The sequence below is a fragment of the Sorex fumeus genome, unplaced genomic scaffold (assembly GCF_029834395.1).
Source record: "Sorex fumeus unplaced genomic scaffold, SorFum_2.1 ptg000053l, whole genome shotgun sequence".
Taxonomy (NCBI): Eukaryota; Metazoa; Chordata; class Mammalia; order Eulipotyphla; family Soricidae; genus Sorex; species Sorex fumeus.
This window is the reverse complement of record NW_026606110.1, coordinates 625,150-645,522: the sequence shown is the minus strand read 5'-3', so window position 1 is coordinate 645,522 and position 20,373 is coordinate 625,150. Positions and strand designations below refer to the sequence as shown.

The 20,373-nt window shown below is 49.7% G+C and overlaps 1 protein-coding gene across 1 annotated transcript in view; it reads right to left on the bottom strand.

The window, feature by feature from the left end:
* Positions 1 to 13,884: 13,884 nt before the first annotated feature.
* Positions 13,885 to 20,373, bottom strand: part of CPQ (carboxypeptidase Q) — a 294,821-nt gene continuing 288,332 nt past the window's right edge. The window contains exon 8 of the mRNA XM_056124932.1: positions 13,885 to 14,424. Within this exon, the coding sequence (XP_055980907.1) occupies positions 14,174 to 14,424 (251 nt within the window). The 3' untranslated portion in view covers positions 13,885 to 14,173. The remainder of the gene's footprint in view (positions 14,425 to 20,373) is intronic.

Here is a 20,373-nt window from a genome sequence, read left to right as displayed (position 1 = left end):
GCTCACGGAGGATCCTGATGTATTGGGCTTGTATGCCCTGATTGGCTAGGGCTTCAATGACCGCTTCTGTCTCAACAGAATCAAAGGCCTTCTTTAAATCAATGAACGTTAAGCAGAGCGGCATCTTGAACTCCCGAGAAACCTCAATGAGCTTGGTTACCGTGTGGATATGGTCGATGGTGCTGAATCCTTTGCGGAACCCGGCTTGCTCGCATGGTTGTCCTTCATCTAGTGTTCTGCCAATCCTATTTAGGATGACTTGAGTGAACAACTTGTAGATGACAGACAATAGGCAGATCGGGCGATAGTTGCCAATGTCATGGATGTCTCCCTTCTTGAACAGTAGTACGGTCCTGCTGGTTTTCCATTGGGACGGAACCTTGCATTCAGACAGGTAGCGAGTGAAGAGTTTCAGGTATTCTATGTTCCAACTTCAGACCCACTTCTAAGTCCGCGATCTCTGTCACCAGCTTTCTAAACAGAGTTGAGACACGCAGCAGAAAACAGGAGAAAGATGGGTGAGTTAATGGTTTTAGGAGAGTGAAAGTTGAGGTGATGCCTGATTCTGGGGTACACAGAACCCCATGCCCTATCTTTCTCCCCCACTGCAGTCTTCTCCGCCCAGAGGGAGGTTCCACTCTGGTGCCTTGTAGAACTGCACTGGCCAATTCTGTCTTCGACCTTAGCTCAGCCCAGGTGGGAATTGAAGCACGTGCTAAATGCACATTCGTTGAAAATGAAGAATGCATAACTGCATGTTGTAAGAAAGTAGAGAGAAGGTAGACAGCACCGGTTTATCTAATCACCACTAAGGGGGTTTCCTCTCCATGTCCCAGTTGCAAGAGGGCCCCAGGGAGCAGCTCCCACCCAGGACAGCCCTGGAAGCTGACGTTCCTTCAGAGCATCCAGGGAAAAGTGCTGATGAGAAAAGGCTGGATGCCCACCCTGGTGTTGGAACCCCAGACCGGGGCATCCACACACAATGCTTCCGGGTGTTCCTGATGCTTGTTGCAGGCTCACTCAAGCACTTCCGAGTTGAGAATATTTCTCAGGAAATACAAGCTGTAGGAGCAGGACAGAGGTGGGGCGGGCGCCGAGTCAGAGGAGAATCTTAACGATTCAACTTCCGGAAGTGATGCATTTCAAATGCATATGACAGTGGTTCTCAGCTTCCATTCAAAGGTAGAATTTGTGGGTGGAGGGTGCAAGTCAGAGAAAGAGCTGGAAGGTAGGGCCTGGCTTGGTGGTTCCGGGTTGAGGGAGGAGCCTGGGCTGGGAGCACTGAGCTGTTGGGCCTCAGAGCATGGCCAGTAGATGGCGTTTCTGAGCTCCCAGGAGGTGCTCAGCTAGTGAGAGGCACGTCCTCCAGTGCCAAGCACTTTGTCAAAATATGCCTCGGGAGAGGAATCCCCACTCCCCCCTAATTCTGCAGGGGCTGGGCTCCTATGAATTTCTCCACGTAGGCAGAGGATAGGGAGGAAGCCCAGGAATGAGGGGATTTTGACCTCCCTTTCTGCTCTTTACCCCATTGTTTTCTTGACCAAACACAACATGCGTTTTCAGGGAGCTTGGAAAGAAACGGTACCTTGCTGGGGCCACCTCATGCAGAAATTACGGGCTGCTCCCTATGTTTTAAGGCACCACAAATGCAGAAGCATCTGGAATGGGTGGTCCTGGGGGAGCAGCAGTTGGGAAAACATCTACAGTGACTTTCTCAGTCCTTCCCCCCCTCTCCACCACCCCCATCCTCCCCCCCCCCCCCCCCCAGTGCAGGGAACCAGCCTCAGGCACAGACCAGATGGAGCTTCCTGTGAGCCTGGTTCCGTGGGGGGGATTGTGCTGAGTCATGCTCATCACCTCCTGCCTTCCTTCCCTGCCAGGAGTTAATGAGCCCCAGGGAAATCATCCCCAAAGCCGAGGGGCCTGGACTCAGTTTGCCTACTGGTGCCCCTGTGCCATGCCAGATCCCCCTGCTGCCTTTGTTCAAGAGTGACCGCTGCTCCCCAAACAGCCTCCTCCTGTCGTGGCTGTGATGCCCCCAGTCTGGGCTCTGAACTTCCTTCCGAATTCACTCTCTTCTGCGTGAGATGGTTTGATTGCTGAGCTTGTGGGTCCTGGTTGTGTTGGAGGAAACATTTGCAGACAAAAGCCCTGGTCCTGGTGAAGGGGGTTATTGTACCGTTGAAGGAAGGGGTTCTGGGTCCGTCCTCAATGTACAGGTCACGCTCTTTACTGGCGAACAGTGTCGCTGGTCCTGTCTCTTGTGCCCTGTCCAGATGGTGATGTCCCTGTCCCTCGTCCCTTTGCTGAGCCTGGCTGTTCTGGAGTCTGTCACTGGGCCTCTCTAGAACACGTCTCCCTGTCTCTTTGGCTTTCCTTTCTTCTCTGGCCTCCTGCGGGTGGGTGAGAGCCTCCCTGACCTTCCATCTGTCTTGGCACAGGTGAGAGGGCAAGGAGGAAGTGACCATCCTGAGCTCTCTTTTTCCCTTTCACTGTTTTCCACCCCTGGCCATTTCCATTCTTGATTTAATTGGCTACCTCTTGGGTGGGTTAGATTTGAAGTAAATGAACCAGGCTGCCTGGTTCCTCCACCCGCTTTCTTCCATAACAACAGCTCATGGTGTTTCTAGGAGGCTCAGCCAGCCTCTTCCCAGGGCTGTGTCCCATGTGGGGAGCCCAAGTCATGTCTGAACGTCTTCTGGTAGCACAGAAACCGACCGGAAGTTGCTCAGAGAGTTCATGGGAAAGTCCGTGATTGCTCTAATGAGTGTCATGGTACTTGCCTTGGTCATTCCTCTTCCACATTAGCTTTTCTGAAACAGCAACACCCGTGTTTATTCTACTCCAGTGTGTTCCGGCTTTCTGCAACACCCTCTGGGATTTCTGGAGGTGGCTGGAGTTTGGGGTGTCAGGGAGCATGGCCACCCCAGGAGGCCCGGCCTTGTGCAGGATCAAAGGCATAGCGCTGCATTGCGCTGCGTTGAGTCCAGGGCACGCTTCATTGCTTTCTTTAAAACTTTCTATTCTTTTTTTTTTTTTTATCACAGCACTATGATTTACAAGGTAAAGGTAAAGGCCCTCCCATTGATCGTCGATTTGCTCGAGCGGGCCCAGTCACGTCTCCACTGGAGACTTTGTTGTTACTGTGTCTGGCATATCGAATACGTCACGGGGAGCTTGCCAGGCTCTGCCGTGTGGGGGAGATACTCTCGGTAGCTTGCCGGGCTCTCCGAGAGGGGCGGAGGAATCGAACTCGGGTCGCCCATGTTGGCCGCTTGTAGCACAGCGGGTAGGGCGTCTGCCTTGCATGCAGCCAACATGGCCCACCCGAGTTCGATTCCTCCGCCCCTCTCAGAGAGCCCGGCAAGCTACCGAGAGTATTCGATATGCCAGACACAGTAACAACAAAGTCTCCAATGGAGACGTTACTGGGCCCGCTCGAGCAAATCGACGATCAACGGGAGGGCCTTTACTTACTTACTTATGATTTACAAAAGTTACTCATGACTGAGTTTCAGACATACAGTTTTCCAACACCAATCCCTTCCCAAGTGTCCCGTTTTTCTCCCACTCCCTTGAGCCTGCCTCTCCGACAGGAACTTTAAAAAAAAATGTAAACCACAGGGCACATATCTTGAGGCCAAGTTCGAAAAGGGCCTGAAAATTTCCAACAGACAAAAGGACTTTCCAACTGCCTGCAGTGTAGGGATGGCTTCTTTATGGGATGTGCTTCTTCCAAGACCTCAAATTCTCACAGTGGCTGGGTGATTTTCCATTCCACGGTCTCTTAAGAAGTTCTTCTAAAGTCACTTTAAATATATTTTGCCCACATCCCTCTGGTCTTATTTATTATGTACAGAACCATGAAGACCTCCGAGGTCTGTCCACTATTGTCTCTCCACACTCAGGACATTCCCTGGGATCACGCTTCGCAGAAGGAGTGATGAGACTGTTCTCCAGAGCAGATGCCATCGAGTTAAAGAGACTCAAAGCCAGCATAAATCCCCAAATCCCTTGTGGAGAAAACTCCCTGCTTTTACAAATGACAATTTATCAGTCTCTACCCCTTTCTGATGTAGCCATCAATGTGTGCTTCCGTGGGTGAAATTTGCTTGTACAGAAAAATCTGTTCCTGCCCTCACTCATTTTTCTTCCAGGCTGGGAGAATATTTGTGCGACTGTTTTGAAAATAATCCTTTTCAGCCTTGACAAAAGCCAGCCAAGTCTTGATTGGAAGTTCAGACTTGTACATCAAACAGTTCGATGATGGATTAAGATTCCTAGAACCGAGGTACCCGCGAGAGAATGCTCAAGCGTGTCGGCAGAGATGAGCAAACAGAAAGCCTCCCCTGTCCTTTGGGAGTTAGGATAGTCAACAAACGGAGTTGGGCAATTCACCACTTTGAAGGGGTTCAAAGCAGACCGCTGTGTTTGCTCGGCCACCATTTGGAAGTGCAAAGATCAGGGACATCTAAAGCTTTTGCGGAGCCTTTGAACGTGTTTGTGAAATTGCTGGCATGTCGTGGGGGCCTTTCTCAGCTATCGGCATGGCAGCACTTTTCATCTGTGGCCGTTTGGCAGGTGCCATCTGACCAAGTGAGTGGCCCTTCCAGCATGCAAAGAGCCTCCCAGCACTTCCCAGAGGCTTGTGGAGGCTTAGAAACGCTCACTTCCTGTGATGGGAACTAGCCTTCAGGGGTCGATAATGACTTCCTGAACGTGTTTACGAAAAGCCAGTGCTGTGACTGAAGGCTTGTGCCTGGGGCCTGCAGACACAAGCCCTCACAAGCATCAACGTGAGCCCACAGAACCCAGACCTCCCTGCAACAGGAAGCTTGAAATCAGTCGAGTTTATGCCCAGGAGGTCAGTGCTGGGGGGTGGGGATCATGCCACTTAGTCAGGGCCCCACTCTGCCCTAGCTGCTTCTCTGCTGTGCAAAACGCCGTTTCCGGGGCTCACGTCCTGATCCAAGTCAGCGGCTGAGCCTTCAACCTTCCAGCAAGAAGGAGACACACAGGCCCCACGCCCAGCGCTGATGCGGAGACGTCCTGAAAGTTTTGGTGTCACATCCGGTACAGGCCATAAGTCAGGGTTTATTCACGTGGCTACAAGGTGAGAGAATGGAATAGAATCTAACTAAGATTCAGTGTGGGAGCATAGAATCTAATTAAGATTCAGGGCCTCTGGTCCCATGTATAAAGAAAGAGTGGCTTCAGCTGTCTCTGCCGTTCATTGCTGGGAAGGCAGAGAAATATCCCCGCAGAGACACCATTTGAGGCCTGGAGACTGTACAGGGCCTTAGGGTGTAGCTTTATCAGCAAGATCCAAGGCCTGGTGGAGAGGTCTTGAAACCCTGGAAGTAAGAGAAGGCCATCAGGGGTGTCATCCATGTCCCATTTCTTTGCATGGCTGCTTGAACGGCCTGGACCACCAACACTCTGAAGAAGGCGGGGCTTGTGCCTTTCAGATAATGCACCGGGTCGGGTTTCAGGGATGTGGGGACTCCAATGTCCAGGGCAAAGGCCTTTGTCTCAAGTTGAGGAATTAACTGACTGAAAGATTCAGAGAGACCTGAGCTGAGTCTCCTTTGGTGGTATAAATCTGGCACGAACCCACGTTTTCCACCCGACGTTGAGGAAAAAAAAAAAAACAAAGAACTTCAAAGGTGGTTTCTTTCTGGTCCTGCACACACTCTTGAATTTTCTGGCTTAACCGAGAACTTGAGACGCACGCATCATTAATTTCTCTGCAAAAAAACATTCTTCACTTCAAATGGCAATTAGTGATAACATTTCTATGTGGTGTTGTGATGAGGTTTTCATGCTCATCTTCACATTGCAGTCAATTAATCATAGGGGCACAGTTAGAGAGGATGTGTATTTCATGAGACAGGGCAATATCAGGAGCTGGTTGATATTTACTCAAGGTAAATGGGAAACCACGCAAATTAGTAGAAAATGGAGCTTGCTGAGCAAACAGGGCTGCCTGGCACCGAAAGCTGCGGCGAAGACTGGAGGATCTTCAAAACATTCTTGGTGTCATTAGTGTAATTAGTGTGAGCAAGGCGGAAGGTTCCAGGGACTGGAACCCCCAGTCAGTCGTTTACAAACACACTAGAACTCAAAATCCATCTTTTTTGGCGGAGTTCATGCCCAATTCGATCAGCTAACCAGTGGCTGAATAAATAGCAGTACTCCAACATAAAAAAAAAATCTTTTTTTTTGGTGATGGGTGGGGCATGGCTCACACCCATGGTACCCAGGGCTTACTCCTGACTGTGCTCAGGGTTCACTCTTGACAGTGCTCGGAGGACCATTTGTGGTGCTGGGTATCAAACCAGGGTTGGCAGTGTACCTAGCAAAGTCCCTCAACCCCTGTAGCACTGTCTCCCCCCTCCTCAAAACTCCATCTTTCCAGTGTCAAGGGCAATGATGGCCAGGGACTGCCTTTCCCTCCCGCCCCCGCCTTTTTTTTCTATTAGAGAATTCACCCTTTTCACATTAGACACAATTTAAATGGGCGCTCACCTCCATTTGCACTTAAGTCTACTGGGCCAAATGAATCAGAAAAGCAACTTGACCCTAAGTCAAATTGGAAAGCCGTTCGCTGGCAGGAAGGAAACTTGCTCAGCAGCTAAGCGGTTTCTTTGAGACCCGTTTCTGAAAACCAAGAGAATTGCACTTAAAAAAAAACGCCTAGAGCTCTGGTCCTTGGCCAGCCCGTGCCAGGCTCCACGCTGGCGGGTACGCTGAAGCAATCTCCTTGTGTGGGGAGAGTTGGCCCAAGCAAGGACTCTGCTGACCCCCTCTTTATTCTGCATCGTCCCCTTCTGGTTTTCCATGTCCCAGGAATTCTCTCTGTATGACTGGCTTCCCAATACCGTGTAGATTCATTAGTGTGTTCTGCTGACCTGCCCCTTTCAGGGTTGGGTTGGGCAGCTGGCAGGGGGTCCTTCAGGACCTGGCCCACTTCCACCACCCTGTGGCCCTGATGTCATTCTTTCTCCTGTCGGGGAAATAAAGCCCTTTCTTCTGGCAGAGGCAAAGAGAGAGAATCAGAGCCACTTGCCCAGCTTCTTGAAGAACATGGGTGATGGGGGTATAATTCCAGATCCTGTACTGAAGGTGTGAGTGACTTAAGTTCATAGGAAGCATGAGGGGGCATAGGGAGCCTGGAGGAATTTGAGTTGCTGAGGAATTTGAGGCTGAAATGTAGTCGTGATGGTTCTCTCTGTCTCTGTCTCTCTCTGTCTCTGTCTCTCTCTCTCTCCATGTTCTGCCTATTCCTGTGCTCAGGTTGACCCCTGATGGTACTCAGGGATAGAATTGGGGTTCTCTGCCTATAAGGCAAATGCATCTCTCTCTCTCTCTCTCTCTCTCTCTCTCTCTCCACACACACACACACACACACACACACACACACACACACACACACACAGAGTCCACCAGTTCTCTAAGTTGCTCTGAATTTAATATTCTGGTGTGAATGGGAAGATGGGAGTGACCACGGTGAGTGGGAAGTCAGCAGTGGAACCTATTTTGGGTTTCACATCTAGGTAGGAGTGATTCCAAGGTGGTTCTCAGGCTGACACCCAGAAACCTCGGCAGTCCCATGCCACAGGGCGTGGAGGTCCAATGTGTGAGTGGATCCCTATTGAGATGTCCCTCTCTGCCCATCTTAGAGGAAATGGGAGGGGCTGAATGGGAGAGAAGTACAGTGGGGAGGGCGCTTATTGCCTTGCATGTGGCTGACCTGGGTTCGATCCCCTGCATCACAAATGGTCCTCTGAGGGCTGTTAGAAGTAATTCCTGAGTGAAGAGCCAGGAGTACCCCTGTGTGTCACCGGTGTGACCCAAAATGTCAAGGAAAAAAAAGAAAATGAGAGAGAGTGGTGGGAAGATGATGCCCATGTCCTATTGCAGGAGGCAGCAAAGAGATATTTAAAGCAGGACATACTCTTCTTCTTCTTCTTTTTTTTTTTTTTTGGATTTCTGCTATTTTATTCATTAACCCTGCAAGTATTTCTACTGGGAGTCAGATAATTAAGAGATTGGTCTCTGTGCTTCTGGGGCCGTGGCCGTGCCGGAGAGCCGCTCGTGGGGAGCAACTGGTGACCTCGGTAGGGAGCAGGACATATTCTTGCTAGAAAATGAAGTTGAAGTCAAGAATGACGGCCAGACAAATAAGTGGTATTGCTTGGACTCTGCTAATTCAGAGATGTCATTAAGCACTGGGCGTTTGCAGTGAGCTATGACTTTGAGCTAAGTAACTGGAGAATTATGTAACCCTCTGAGTATCTAATCTCCTAAAAAGGACCCAGCAGGGAGAAAGGAGCAAGTCTGAATGTGCCAACTGGAAGAAGAAAGTCATGGGCATCCCCCCAGTCAGAGAACACTTAGTGTGGTCTTACTGGGCATGGTTCTTGGGGGCTTTCTGATCTGTTTCGGCAGACTGTGCCCTTAAATTAGAAAAGAGATGTTATCACTTGCTTTCAAACTCTTCGTGGCCAAGCTACTGTGAAGGGATGCAGCTAGAATTCATCCAATTGTTTACTTGTAGATAGTCATTTGAGCATTTATTGGAAATTCGACCTGAATTTTGACTAATATAACTAAACAGGTCACAAATCAGATCATTGTATGTGGAGTTCTAGACTTGATTTTGTTTGCTTCTTGATCTGTTGCTCTATCCTTGTACCAGGTCCTCAGAAATACTATAGGTAAAGGTAAAGGTAAAGGCCCTCCCGTTGATCGTCGATTTGCTCGAGCGGGCCCAGTAACGTCTCCACTGGAGACTTTGTTGTTACTGTGTCTGGCATATCGAATACTCTCGGTAGCTTGCCGGGCTCTCCGAGAGGGGCGGAGGAATCGAACTCGGGTTGGCCATGTTGGCCGCATGTAAGGCGAACGCCCTACCCGCTGTGCTATCGCTGGTGAGAGTAAATCTTATTATCTGACAATGCTAGAGAAAAATCAGCAGGACTCTGGTAAGAACCTCCCTCTTCCCTAAATAATCTTCGGTTTAGCAGGCTTTTTTTTTTCTTGTTTGTGTGAGTATGGGTCCACTGAATGGGAGCCATGTCCATTCTGACATCTGTCTAGCTGTGCTCCTGAAGCAGAACCATCTGGAACATGGTCATTTGTCCTTGTGGGGGAATCTGAGGGTGACAGATCATGCACTGAGACTTTCAATTGCCAACCAGGAACAACCTCTGGTCATATTTCTTGTTGAAGACACATGGTAATCCAAAGTACAAGGGACCAAAAAATGTAAACTTGTGTAGGAAAAGAATGAGAAATGCTTTTAAAAAAAGAATGGGAAATACTTAGAAATCAAATGCTTCACGATTGCCTTTTTTTTGTTTACTTTTGATTTTGAGCTACTCCTGGTTCTGTGCTCAGGGCCCATTCTTGACGGTGCTTGAGACTAACCAAGGTCAGCTGCATGAAAGGCAAACAACTCAACCACTAGGTCCACTGCTCTGTACTTTTCAGTTTTGATTTTTCAATAAATTATTTTTAATTTTCTATGTAGATAACTATAGACAAATTTCTCGGTAATAATTTTTTGGATGGCCATATATGTCTTTTTATTTGGGAGGGGGAGTTTACTTCTGGCTCTGCACTCAGGGATCCTGGTATACCTCTGGTGACCATACGTGGTGCCAGGAGTGATCAGCTACGTACAAGACAAGAGTCTTTCCTGCTGCACTATTACTTCGGTCCTATAAAGTAAGTAAAAGTAAAGGCCCTCCCGTTGATCATCGATTTGCTCGAGCGGGCCCAGTAACGTCTCCATTGGAGACTTTGTTGTTACTGTGTCTGGCATATCGAATACTCTCGGTAGCTTGCCGGGCTCTCCGAGAGGGGCGGAGGAATCGAACTCGGGTCGGCCATGTTGGCCGCTTGTAAGGCGAACGCCCTACCCGCTGTGCTATCGCTCCAGCCTATACTTCAGTCCTATAAGCATACATTTAAGTGATTCGAAGGAAGAATGTTTTGTCTTTCTTTTCAGGACCTGTGTGATCCCACTTCCCTAGTTACGGGGGTCATCCAAAATGCTCAAGTCGAAGTAGTTTCATAAGCAGCACTTTCATCTAATTTCAATCTCAAAGGAAACATTTTTAGCATTCACTGTAATCATGGCTTTTTAGACTCTTCTTGGGGTGGATTTTTAAACATCGGATTAAGGATGTCCTCTTCAACTTTCCTCACTAACAGATTTGGGATCTCATATGACTTTTTTTGCATGTAGAGAGGACAGATACTTGTCTCCATTTTAATTGACTAATACGGTAAATTCCACTCATCAGAGACAATGGTGCCAAGTTAAAGTGACAGTGATCAGAACTCAGCACAAATAGTGGTCAGCGGTCATCAGCTCTGCCCAAGGAGGAAAAGGCACCGGTGGCTTCAGGATCGAGTAGGGGTTGGGAGGGAGGGCAGAACCCGTAAGTGGAGGAGAGGAGAGAGAGTCCAGCAAGACCCAGGCCTATCTGCCTTGTGAGCTGGGGGAGAAGGCAGCTGGGATAGAGAAGGGATCACTGAGTCTACGATGATTGGAGGGATCACTCGGGATGGGAGATGTGTGCTGAAAGTCGTTAAAGGACAAAACATGATGGCCTTTCAATATCTGTATTGCAAAATATAATGGGCTAAATAGAGAGAGAGTTTGGGGGAAATTGTCTGCTGTAGAGGAAGGGGGAAGGCTGGGATGGGGGGACACTGGGGACATTGGTGGTGGAGAATTTGCACTGGTGGAGGGATGGGTGTCCAATCACTGTGTGGCTGAAACTCAAACATGAAAGCTTTGTAACTGTATCTCAGGGTGATTCAATTAAAAAAAAAAGACTCAGGCCTGGCAAAGAACTGAGCTGGTGGGCACATGCCTTTCAGATGTCATTCACCCCTGAGTCACCATTAAACACACCCCTCTTTGTGTGACAACCATGATTCCCACAGACGGGTCCTAAAAACTGCCTTTCCACCTGCGAGTCCAGTGACAGGACCAGAGACCATCGGCAGCGTTTCCCTGCTCTCAGCCAAGCCGACCTGGGGACGGTCTTTTATCCCTTTTCTCTTCTCTTGGTATTTTCCATGGATGCAGTTTCCGTGGATACTGAGCTTTCCAAGTTCAGGTTTTTTTTTTTTTTAAATTGAATCACTGTGAATTACAAGGTTAATTGTGATTGTTTCAGGTTGACAGTGTTTCAATGGCAGTCTCTTGCCCTCACCACTGTCCCTAGTTCCCTGTGGCAGCACTCTGTACCTCCTTACAGCACTTTGTTCTCCAGAGACCACTTTCCTGCACCAACGTGGGGTTATACCATTCTCTGACCTAACGCCCCACCTCCACCCCCAACCCCAGGGGCAATCTTCCTATCTTCCTACTGGAAATCAGTTCTCTTGCCCTTTATTTCTATTGCCTGAGCATTTTATTACCCTGTTATTATTATTATTATTACTTTTTAAATCTCACATATAAAAGATCATTCTGTGTCTACCCCTTGCCCTCGGACACATTTCACTGAGCAAGATACTCTCTAGACTCATCCGCGTAGCAGTAAATCGCATAACTTCATCCTTCTTTCTTTTTTCCCCCCTCCCTCTCTTTTTTCTTTTTAACTTTTGAACCTCACCTGGCAGTGCTCCTGGCTTTGTGCTTAGGGATCCCTCCTGAGCACCACAGTGGGTTTGGGGGACCATTTGGGGTGTGGGGAATTGAACCTGGCACGGTGGTGTGCAAGGCAAGTGCCCTACCTGCTGTGCTGTCTTTCTGGTCCCTTCGTGACTTCATCTTGTCTAACGGATGCATAATATTTCATTACATAGTTGTACCATAGCGTATGTATCCAGTCATCTGGTCTTGGGAATCTGGTCTGTTTCCAGTTTTGGCTATTGAAGTTCACTGAGTTTTCTTTTGCTCAGCCTTGTCTGTGCTGTTGATGCACCCAATGGGTAACTATAATCTTTTAACACTGGGTGTTAAGTTTGTTTAATTGAATCACCACGAGGCACACAGTTACAAAGCTGTTCATGATTGGGTTTCAGTCATACAGGGTTCCAGTACTTGTTCCTTCATCAGTGTACATTTCTACCACCAATGTCCCCAGATACCCTCCTGCCACCCCCATGCCCCACCCCAGAGTGTCTCTCTGGCAGGCTCTTCTTCTCTTCTCTTCTCCTTCTCTTCTCTTCTCTTCTCTTCTCTTCTCTTCTCTTCTCTTCTCTTCTCTTCTCTCTTCTCTTTCTCTTCTCCTCTCCTCTTCTCTCCCCTCCCCTCCTTTCCCCTCCCTCCCCTCTCCTCCTCTCCTCCTCTCCTCCTCTCCTTTTCTCCTCTCCCTCCCTCCCTCCCTCCCTCCCTCCCTCCCTCCCTCCCTCCCTCCCTCCCTTTTCCTCCTTTCCTTTTCTCCTCTCCCTCCCTCCCTCCCTCCCCTCTCCTTCTCTCCTTTTCTCCCCTCCCTCCCTCCCTCCCCTTTCCTCCTCTCCTTTTCTCCCCTCCCTCCCTCCCTCCCTCCCTCCCCTCTCCTCCTCTCCTTTTCTCCCCTCCCTCCCTCCCTCCCTCCCCTATCCTCCTCTCCTTTTCTCCTCTCCCTCCCTCCCTTCTTCCCATCCTCCCTTCCTCCCCCCTTCCTCCCTTCCATCCTTCCTCCCCCCTCCCTCCCTTCCTCTCTCCCTCCCTTCCTTCCTCCCTCCCTCCCTCCCTCCCTCCCTCCCTCCCTCCCTCCCTCCCTCCCTCCCTCTCTCCCTTCCTCCCTCCCTTCCTCACCCCCCCCCTTTTGGGCATTATGTTTTCCAATACAGGTACTGACAGGTTATCATGTATATCCTTTTACCTCTTTCAGCACCCAGATCTTGTCCAGAGTGATCATTTTCAACTATTGCTGTCATAGCGGTCTCTTCTCTGCCCCAACTGCCTCCCTTCACCATCACCACCACTTGTGGTAAGCTTCCCACCATGGATAGGCCTCCTGGGTCTCATTCCTGCTGCCCTTGGGTGTTAGTCTCATACTCTTTTTATTTCCCAAAAATGAGTGCACTCAATTTATGTCTGTCCTTCCCTCTCTGACTCATTTCACTCAGCACGATACTCTCCATGTCCATTAATTTATAAGAAAATTTCATGACTTCATTCTTCTTAATAGCTACGTAGTATTCCGTTGTGTAGATGCATTGTGTAGATAGTTTCTTGATCTAGTCATCTGTTCTTGGGCAGTTGGGTTGTTTCCAGATTCTGGCAATTGTGAATAGTGCCACAATGAACATAGAAGTATAGGCGGCATTTCTGCTGTGTGTTTTTGGGTCCCCAGGGTACATTTACATTGAGTCTCTGAACTTTGTCATGTACTTTGGACTCTGTGGTTTCCATCTCTGTGTGGAGAGTCTCCTGTTCATGAAGGAAGTGTCTTTCTTGGGAACCATGGGTGACTCTCTGAGAGACCCAGCATCGGGGTCCCTGCTGTTTCTTGTTCTTGTAGTTGCTTTTCACTCTTGACAACAAGTTCATTTCTTACTTGCATAGTTTGGTGTGCCTTGTGGTGATTTATTAGATTTATCATGCTCTGAACAGTTTTTTTTTGTGTGTGTGTGTGTGTGTGTACCTTTATCTCAAGAGTGGGAGGGGTGCAGTGTTTTTGCTCATAGGGATCCTATCATATTATAGACTCTTGAAGCCTCAATCTTGTTTTAAGCAAAATGTGAACAAGCCAAAAAGCAAAAAGCATGTAAGGTATAAATGTAAACCAACATTACCAATTATGTGATGATAAATCCTAGGGCTCATAATTAATAAGGACATTGGTTTATACAGAACTATTCTCCTTCTCCCTCAAAGATGACATCTCTTTTCCTGCTCACGAGGAAAAAATGATCTCATTAAAAAAATCGAGTGTAAAAATATTTAATGAAGGACATCCAATGACTCCACACAATAAGGGTCCGACTACAGTTGTGCGGTTCTAAATGCTTTTAACCAAGAGCACAAACACGGACACGGGTGCCGCTGTATTAAATGTTCAGAAACAAACACTATTTTCGTTACATAGAGTCTAAGGCAATGCCTGTACTGAGATTGGGGTCAGGTCTATGCTGGTCACAGAGAGAGTGAAAGGCATCAAGACAGACAATGATGCTTGCGAGAGCCCTGCGGTTCGGGAAGGGATCTGGAGAGACTCTAGGTGAGGTGGGTGTCCTGGACCAGGGAACGGCACAGCAGCTCCGGCCAGCAGGGACCTGCTAGCTCCTTCCTGTGCCGATGGGTGGGGTCTCTGGGTAGCATCTCCTCCAAATCGGCGACCACATAGGCCACCACGGCCCAGAGCGCTGCGGCCACGTTCATCTCCTTGGGGTTCAGCACCGACATGGTGTCTCCCTGGGAGTGATGGAAGGTGAAGTACTTGGAGAGGTCGTCCAGCAGGCTGGCCCCTGGGGAGACAAGAGGGAGAATTCTGAGGGGGGTCGCTGGCCACATGTTGCTGCAGGGGCCCTTACTGCCTCCCTCCTGCCTGTTCTGACTCTCCAAGTGAGAGGTTGGTCGCCTCTCAGCCAGGACTGGCCCCTGCCGTGACTGGCCCGAGCACGGGGCTGGGAGTTTGCGGGAGTGTGCTTGGAAAGCCTCAGCTGACTCAGGGAAATGGCTCTGGGCTAGGCTGACTGTGCCCCCAGAGCTTGGCACTCCCTGCATGGAACACATGCCTGTGTTCTGAGAATGCAGAGCAGGGAGACGGAGAAAGATGGTGTTAGACAGCAGAGCCCACCCACCGAACAGGTTTAAATTTTTTAAACTTAAATTTTTAAAATTTAAACTTAAATTTTTTATATAAAAATTTTTTTAATAGTGAGACATCATGAGGTACAGTTGCAGACTTACACATTTTTGTGCTTGGGTTTCAGTTATACAATGATCAAATACCCATCCCTCCACCGGTGCCCATTTCCCACCACCACGGATCCCAGTATCCCTCCCACCCCCATCACCCACATCCCACGCTCCCTCTGTGGCAGGGCATTCCCTTTTGTTCTCTCTCTCCTTTTGGGTGTTGTGGTCTGTAAAAGAGGCATTGAGTGGCAATCATGTTTGGTCTATAGTCTACTTTCAGCATGCTTCTCCCGTCCTGGGAGGATCCTTCCAACACCTTTATTTGGTGTTCCCTTCTCTATCTGAGCTCCCTTTTCCCCTGGCATGTATGGCTGGCCTCCAAGCCATGGAGTAAAATTCCTGGCACTAATTTCGGCCGTTCTTGGGTGTTAGTCTCCTATTTTGTTACTTTATGTTCCCCAGATGAATGCAATCTTTCTATGTCTGTCCCTCTCTTTCTGACTCATTTCGCTTAACATGATACTTTCTATGTAGTACCACATGTATGTAAATTTCATGACTTCATCTTTTCTAAGAGCTACATAGTACTCCATTGTGTAGATGTACCAAAGTTTCTTTAACCAGTCATCTGTTCTTGGGCACTCAGGTTTTTTCCAGATTCTGCCTATTGTAAAGAGTGCTGCAATGAACAGACAAGTGCAGATGTCACTTCAACTATACTTTTTTGCCTCTCTGGGATATATTCCCAGGTTTTGAACCATGGCCCATTCCTGGATGCCCTGCCCCTGAGCGGGATGGAGGACCATTAACCTGCTGGTGTTTATATGCAAATGTCCCGGCACTTATGAATCGTGAAAGAGTCATATCTGCAAGACTGCAGGCTGGACCTTCCAGCATATGGAAGAAAGCAAGCCCATCCTCCCGTGCTCACGATTTCCCTCTCGAAGCCCCAATCACATCTTGTGTGGTTCCCTCAGAGCCTCCGATCGAGTCTTGGTGCCACTGGAAAGAAAACTTTCTCCTGGCAGGTGTGGGGGTAGAGCCTCAGGGAACCACTGGGGGCCCTGTGGAGCTCCCGGCCACGGCTGTGGGGGCAGCTGCGGGCAACAGGGCAGTGGGTTACATGGGCGAGCCTTGGCACCCAGACGTGATTCCGGCAGGCCCAGTGCGGGCATGCGCAGGGCAGGCCACAGATGCTGGAGAGGATAAGCATGTAGCCGAGTTTCACTACTTAAAAAAAAATCGATGGGGCTGGAGCAATAGTACAGCGGGGAGGGTGTTTGCCTTGCACACGACCAACCTGGGTTCAATCCCTGCATCCTAGATGGTCTCCTGAGCACCACCAGGAGTAATTCCTGAGTGCAGAACCAGGAGTAAGCCCTGAGAATCGCCGGGTGTGACCCCAAAATCAAAAAATGAAATGAAATGAAATAAAATAAAAGTCGCGTCAGAAGCTGGGCAGGATTAGAAATATAATGTAAGTGGAAATGTAAGTTAGATATTAAGGAATCACATGTACAAGATCCAGAGGAATGATGGGGAGTCCAGGTGAGCCGGTACCCAGTCAGCTCAGGGCCCCCTCAAGCTTGGCGCAGGGTGTCATGTCCTGGGATTCCTCCCTGCGCTCCTCCTGCAGTCAGGGTCCGAGAGCAGGGCTCCCCTCCACCGAGCAGGCCTGTGGGCCTGTGCTTTGGTCCCGAGAGGGCGACAAGCTACTTGGCAAAGGCTGCCAGATAGGAGGGAAGCTCCCCACAGCCCCCCTGTTGCCACCCCCATTCTCTTCAGGAAAGAACAGAGAACAGAAACCCCAGCCTGCTCTGTAAACCATAGGAAGCCAAATGAATCTGGCCACGCACCCCCGTTTTGGAAAAGTAACACGAGCACCCCCCTGGAAATCTTTCTTTATGGCAACAAAGTGCCCCCAATGCACTGGAGGCTCCATCCGCAATGGATGGGACTAGAAATCCCACTCACCCCCACTTTGGAAGACCCCCATAAAGATCAAAGCCCGCAGGGGGGAAAGGTGAAGATGAAGGCGACGGAAAAATATCCTGATGCCCTTTCCTTGCGTTAGTGAGAAGAGCCCTCTCATTCCTGCTCACTGGCAGCGAGGGACAGCCCCTTTTACGGACACTCTGTTAAAGGGATGCAGTTATAATTTCACTTTTTTTTTTTTTTTGCTTTTTGGGTCACACCCGGCGATGCACAGGGGTCACTCCTGGCTCTGTGCTCAGGAATTACCCCTGGCGGGTGCTCAGGGGACCATATGGGATGCTGGGAATCGAACTCGGGTCGGCCGCGTGCAAGGCAAATGCCCTACCCGCTGTGCTATTGCTCTAGCCCCATAATGTCACCTTTTAAGAACCATCCTGGAGCGAGAGGGGTTCCTTCTCCTCCCAGAGGAGCTGAGTTGTGAATTCCCAAAACAGAGGAAATGAGTTGGGGAAGAAAGAGCCAGGGAAAAAAATATGCTTTTAATGCAAACACATTTGCTGCAGGCACAGCCACTCCACGTTGGTCCCTCTGAAAAGGCCCTGGCAGTCCCTTTACAGGGAATCTAGCGGCTGAGATGGAAAGCGAACATTTATTTTTTTTTATATTAAAAAAATTTTTAATAGTGAGACATCATGAGGTACAGTTGCAGACTTACACATTTTTGTGCTTGGGTTTCAATTATACAATGATCAAACACCCATCCCTCCACCGGTGCCCGTTTCCCACCACCACGGATCCCAGTACCCCTCCCACCCCCCTGTCCCCCCATCCCCCCCTGCCTCTGTGGCAGGGCATTCCCTTTTGTTCTCTCTCTCTTATTGGGTGTTGTGGTTTGCAAAAGAGGCAATGGGTGACAATCATGTTTGGTCTATAGTCTACTTTCTGCATGGAAAGTGAACATTTAAAGGCAGCAAAACTCCTCAGTGCTCTGATGGGTGGCTCTCATTAACGCAGTGTTTAGGACAAGCTTGGTAATGAAGAACCAGTGCGTATTCTCTACGGCCAACCCCAAATATAATTACCGTGCATTATATTAACTGCTTCTGTGGGGAGATGAACTGCAATTTACACATTTTTGTGCGGCCTTAAAAGAAAAAGAGAGAAAGAAACAGGCGGGTGATGATAAAGGGAGCTAGTGCTGCTGTCATTAGCTGCTCCATCACTGGTACGTGGTTCCAGAATTACCTCAAGCAGGGTAAATGGTGCTTGAGATTTGCAGCGATAGACCCTGTAATCCTTCCCAGCACAGTTTATAAACAACACCGGGAGTCTTGCTTCTTGGACCCCAAGTCATTTTTCTTCAAGCTTTTAGAATTCTTGACAAAAGATGGCAAGGCAAGCAGGGCGGATGAGAGCGCTAGGAAGCGGCAGTGAGGGAGAGGCCGGGAGGCAGAGCCCGGGGTCAGTCCTGGTGAATTTGATGCATCTGAGAAAGGACCTTCCGGATGGGCTCAGCTGCCTCTGACACACGCAGTGTTCACCTTGTCACCGCAGAGCTTCTGTGGTGTCTGTCACAGGGGGCATTCGGAAAGGACAATAAACCGATTCACCTGACAACCAGGCACCAAGCGCCCGGTGAGGTTCTAAGGAGACAAGGGGTTGTCTCGCTGGCAGCTCTCTGCTCTCCTGAGTGATTCTGGGTGACAGAAGGAAGTTTCCATTTCACAGAGCCTGACTGGGAGCAACGCGGTGGGCCGGGAGGTAAGAGAGGGCGGTCTACACTGCCAGAGACGGTGTGGCTGGAGAGGAAGCAGCCGCTTTCCTCCTGAGACTGGATGTTGTGAAGGTGTGAGAGGATGGCACAGGGTGGCACAGACTGGCCGGGCACGGTGGCCCATGGGAAGATCTCAGAACTAGCCAGGATGCAGGCAGGAGAGCAGAGCTGGCCCTTGAGCCCTTAACGTGCATGGGCTTCCCTGGGCCCAGAGCTCCTTCTAGATCCTTCTCCTCATGGGCAGCTGAGCAGGCGGGGAAGAGGTCTAAGCGAGGGTCTTGAGACCGAAGCTGGGAGTGGATAGTCGGCTCCGAGGGGCATTGTGAGGTGGTCTGAGACTCAGCCCCCCCACCCTGCCCCTCAACCCCCTGCCAACCTTCCATTGTTGCTTTCCGGAAACTCATATAATTTTTTTTTCGGTGGGGGGGTGCCAAACTGGGCAGTGCTCAGGGCTCGGTACTCAGAGATCACACATGCAGTGCCCAGGAGACCTTATGGGGTTCTGGGGATGAAACCCAGGACAGACTCCTGAAAGGCAAGTGCTGTGTTATCATTCTGGCCCCAAGGAACTCAGGCACTTTGAAACTCTGAAACAGGCTCTCAAACCTTTTTCTTTTCTTTTCTTTTCTTTTCTTTTCTTTTCTTTTCTCTTTTCTTTTCTTTTCTCTTTTCTTTTCTTATCTTGTTGCACCTGAAGGTGCTCTGGGCTTACTCCTGGCTCTACACTTAGGGAGCACTCCCAGTGGTGCTCAGGGGGACCCTATGCAGGGCTGGGGATCGAACCTGGGTGGGCCACGTGCAAGATGAGTGCCTGATGCTCTGCCCTATCTCTCTGGTCCTGCTCCCAACCAATTCTATCACTCGGCTGGCTTCTAACTCAACCTCTGAGATGGGGGACAGACTTCCGCCTAATCAGGTGGATGTCACCCTCCCTGGGCCCAGCCGCCCATCTGTGGACCATGGTCCCTCCCAAGAATGGGGGTGACCTCCCTGTGGAGAAATACCTCGTCCTGGGAGAGCTTGTTGGGGCTGGGGGGGCGGGACTTTCTCTAGCACAAAGCTAATGTAGGAGCCAGATATTCCTTGGAACATGTTAACGTACAGGAAACAGCGGAGCACCCCCAAGCCCCGTGTGCCCACTGCACCCCAAGATATGTCCCATCTACATCCCCCGTGTTGTGAATCTACCATATCTAGGCGCCAGTTTTAAGTGTGGCAGGAGGAGCTCTGTGTCTGATCACTGCCTTCCAGGGGCCCAGGGAAAGTCACCCCAAGTTCTCCAACCACTCCAGGGGCAGAAGGCCCCCAGAGAGGACACGCAGTCAGCCCAAGAGCTAGAGCTGGAGCTCAGGTCCCACCCCTCGGACGGACACAGCTACAGGCCCACGAGCGTGAATGTGGCTTATGGGACAGAGCTTGACTGCTGGCACGACGAACCCAGCCACAATGTCAGCAACGGCCACGCACACCCCACGCCTCCACTGCAGCCTTCTGACACAGTCCGTATCCCTCCTGCCCACCCGAAGCTGCTGAGCTGTGCTGTACCCCTCGGGGAATTTCACCTGGACGATATGATGAGGCACTTGTCTTTGCCTGACCCAATCAATGCGTGACTCCCTTCATTCGGCCAAATAATGATTTGGACAATCCACTTTCACTCTGACTCCTCTCCTTCCCTCTCCTCTCCTTCTCTTCCTCCCTCCTTCCCTCCACATATTAGAGTGTAGTGATGACTCATCCTGAGTTTAATTCAAATTTCCAAGACGAGGAAGAGTGCCAACTGTCTTTTTTAATGTGTGTGATTTTTGGAAAATCTGTGTATCTTTTTTATGGGTGAGGTGTTTGT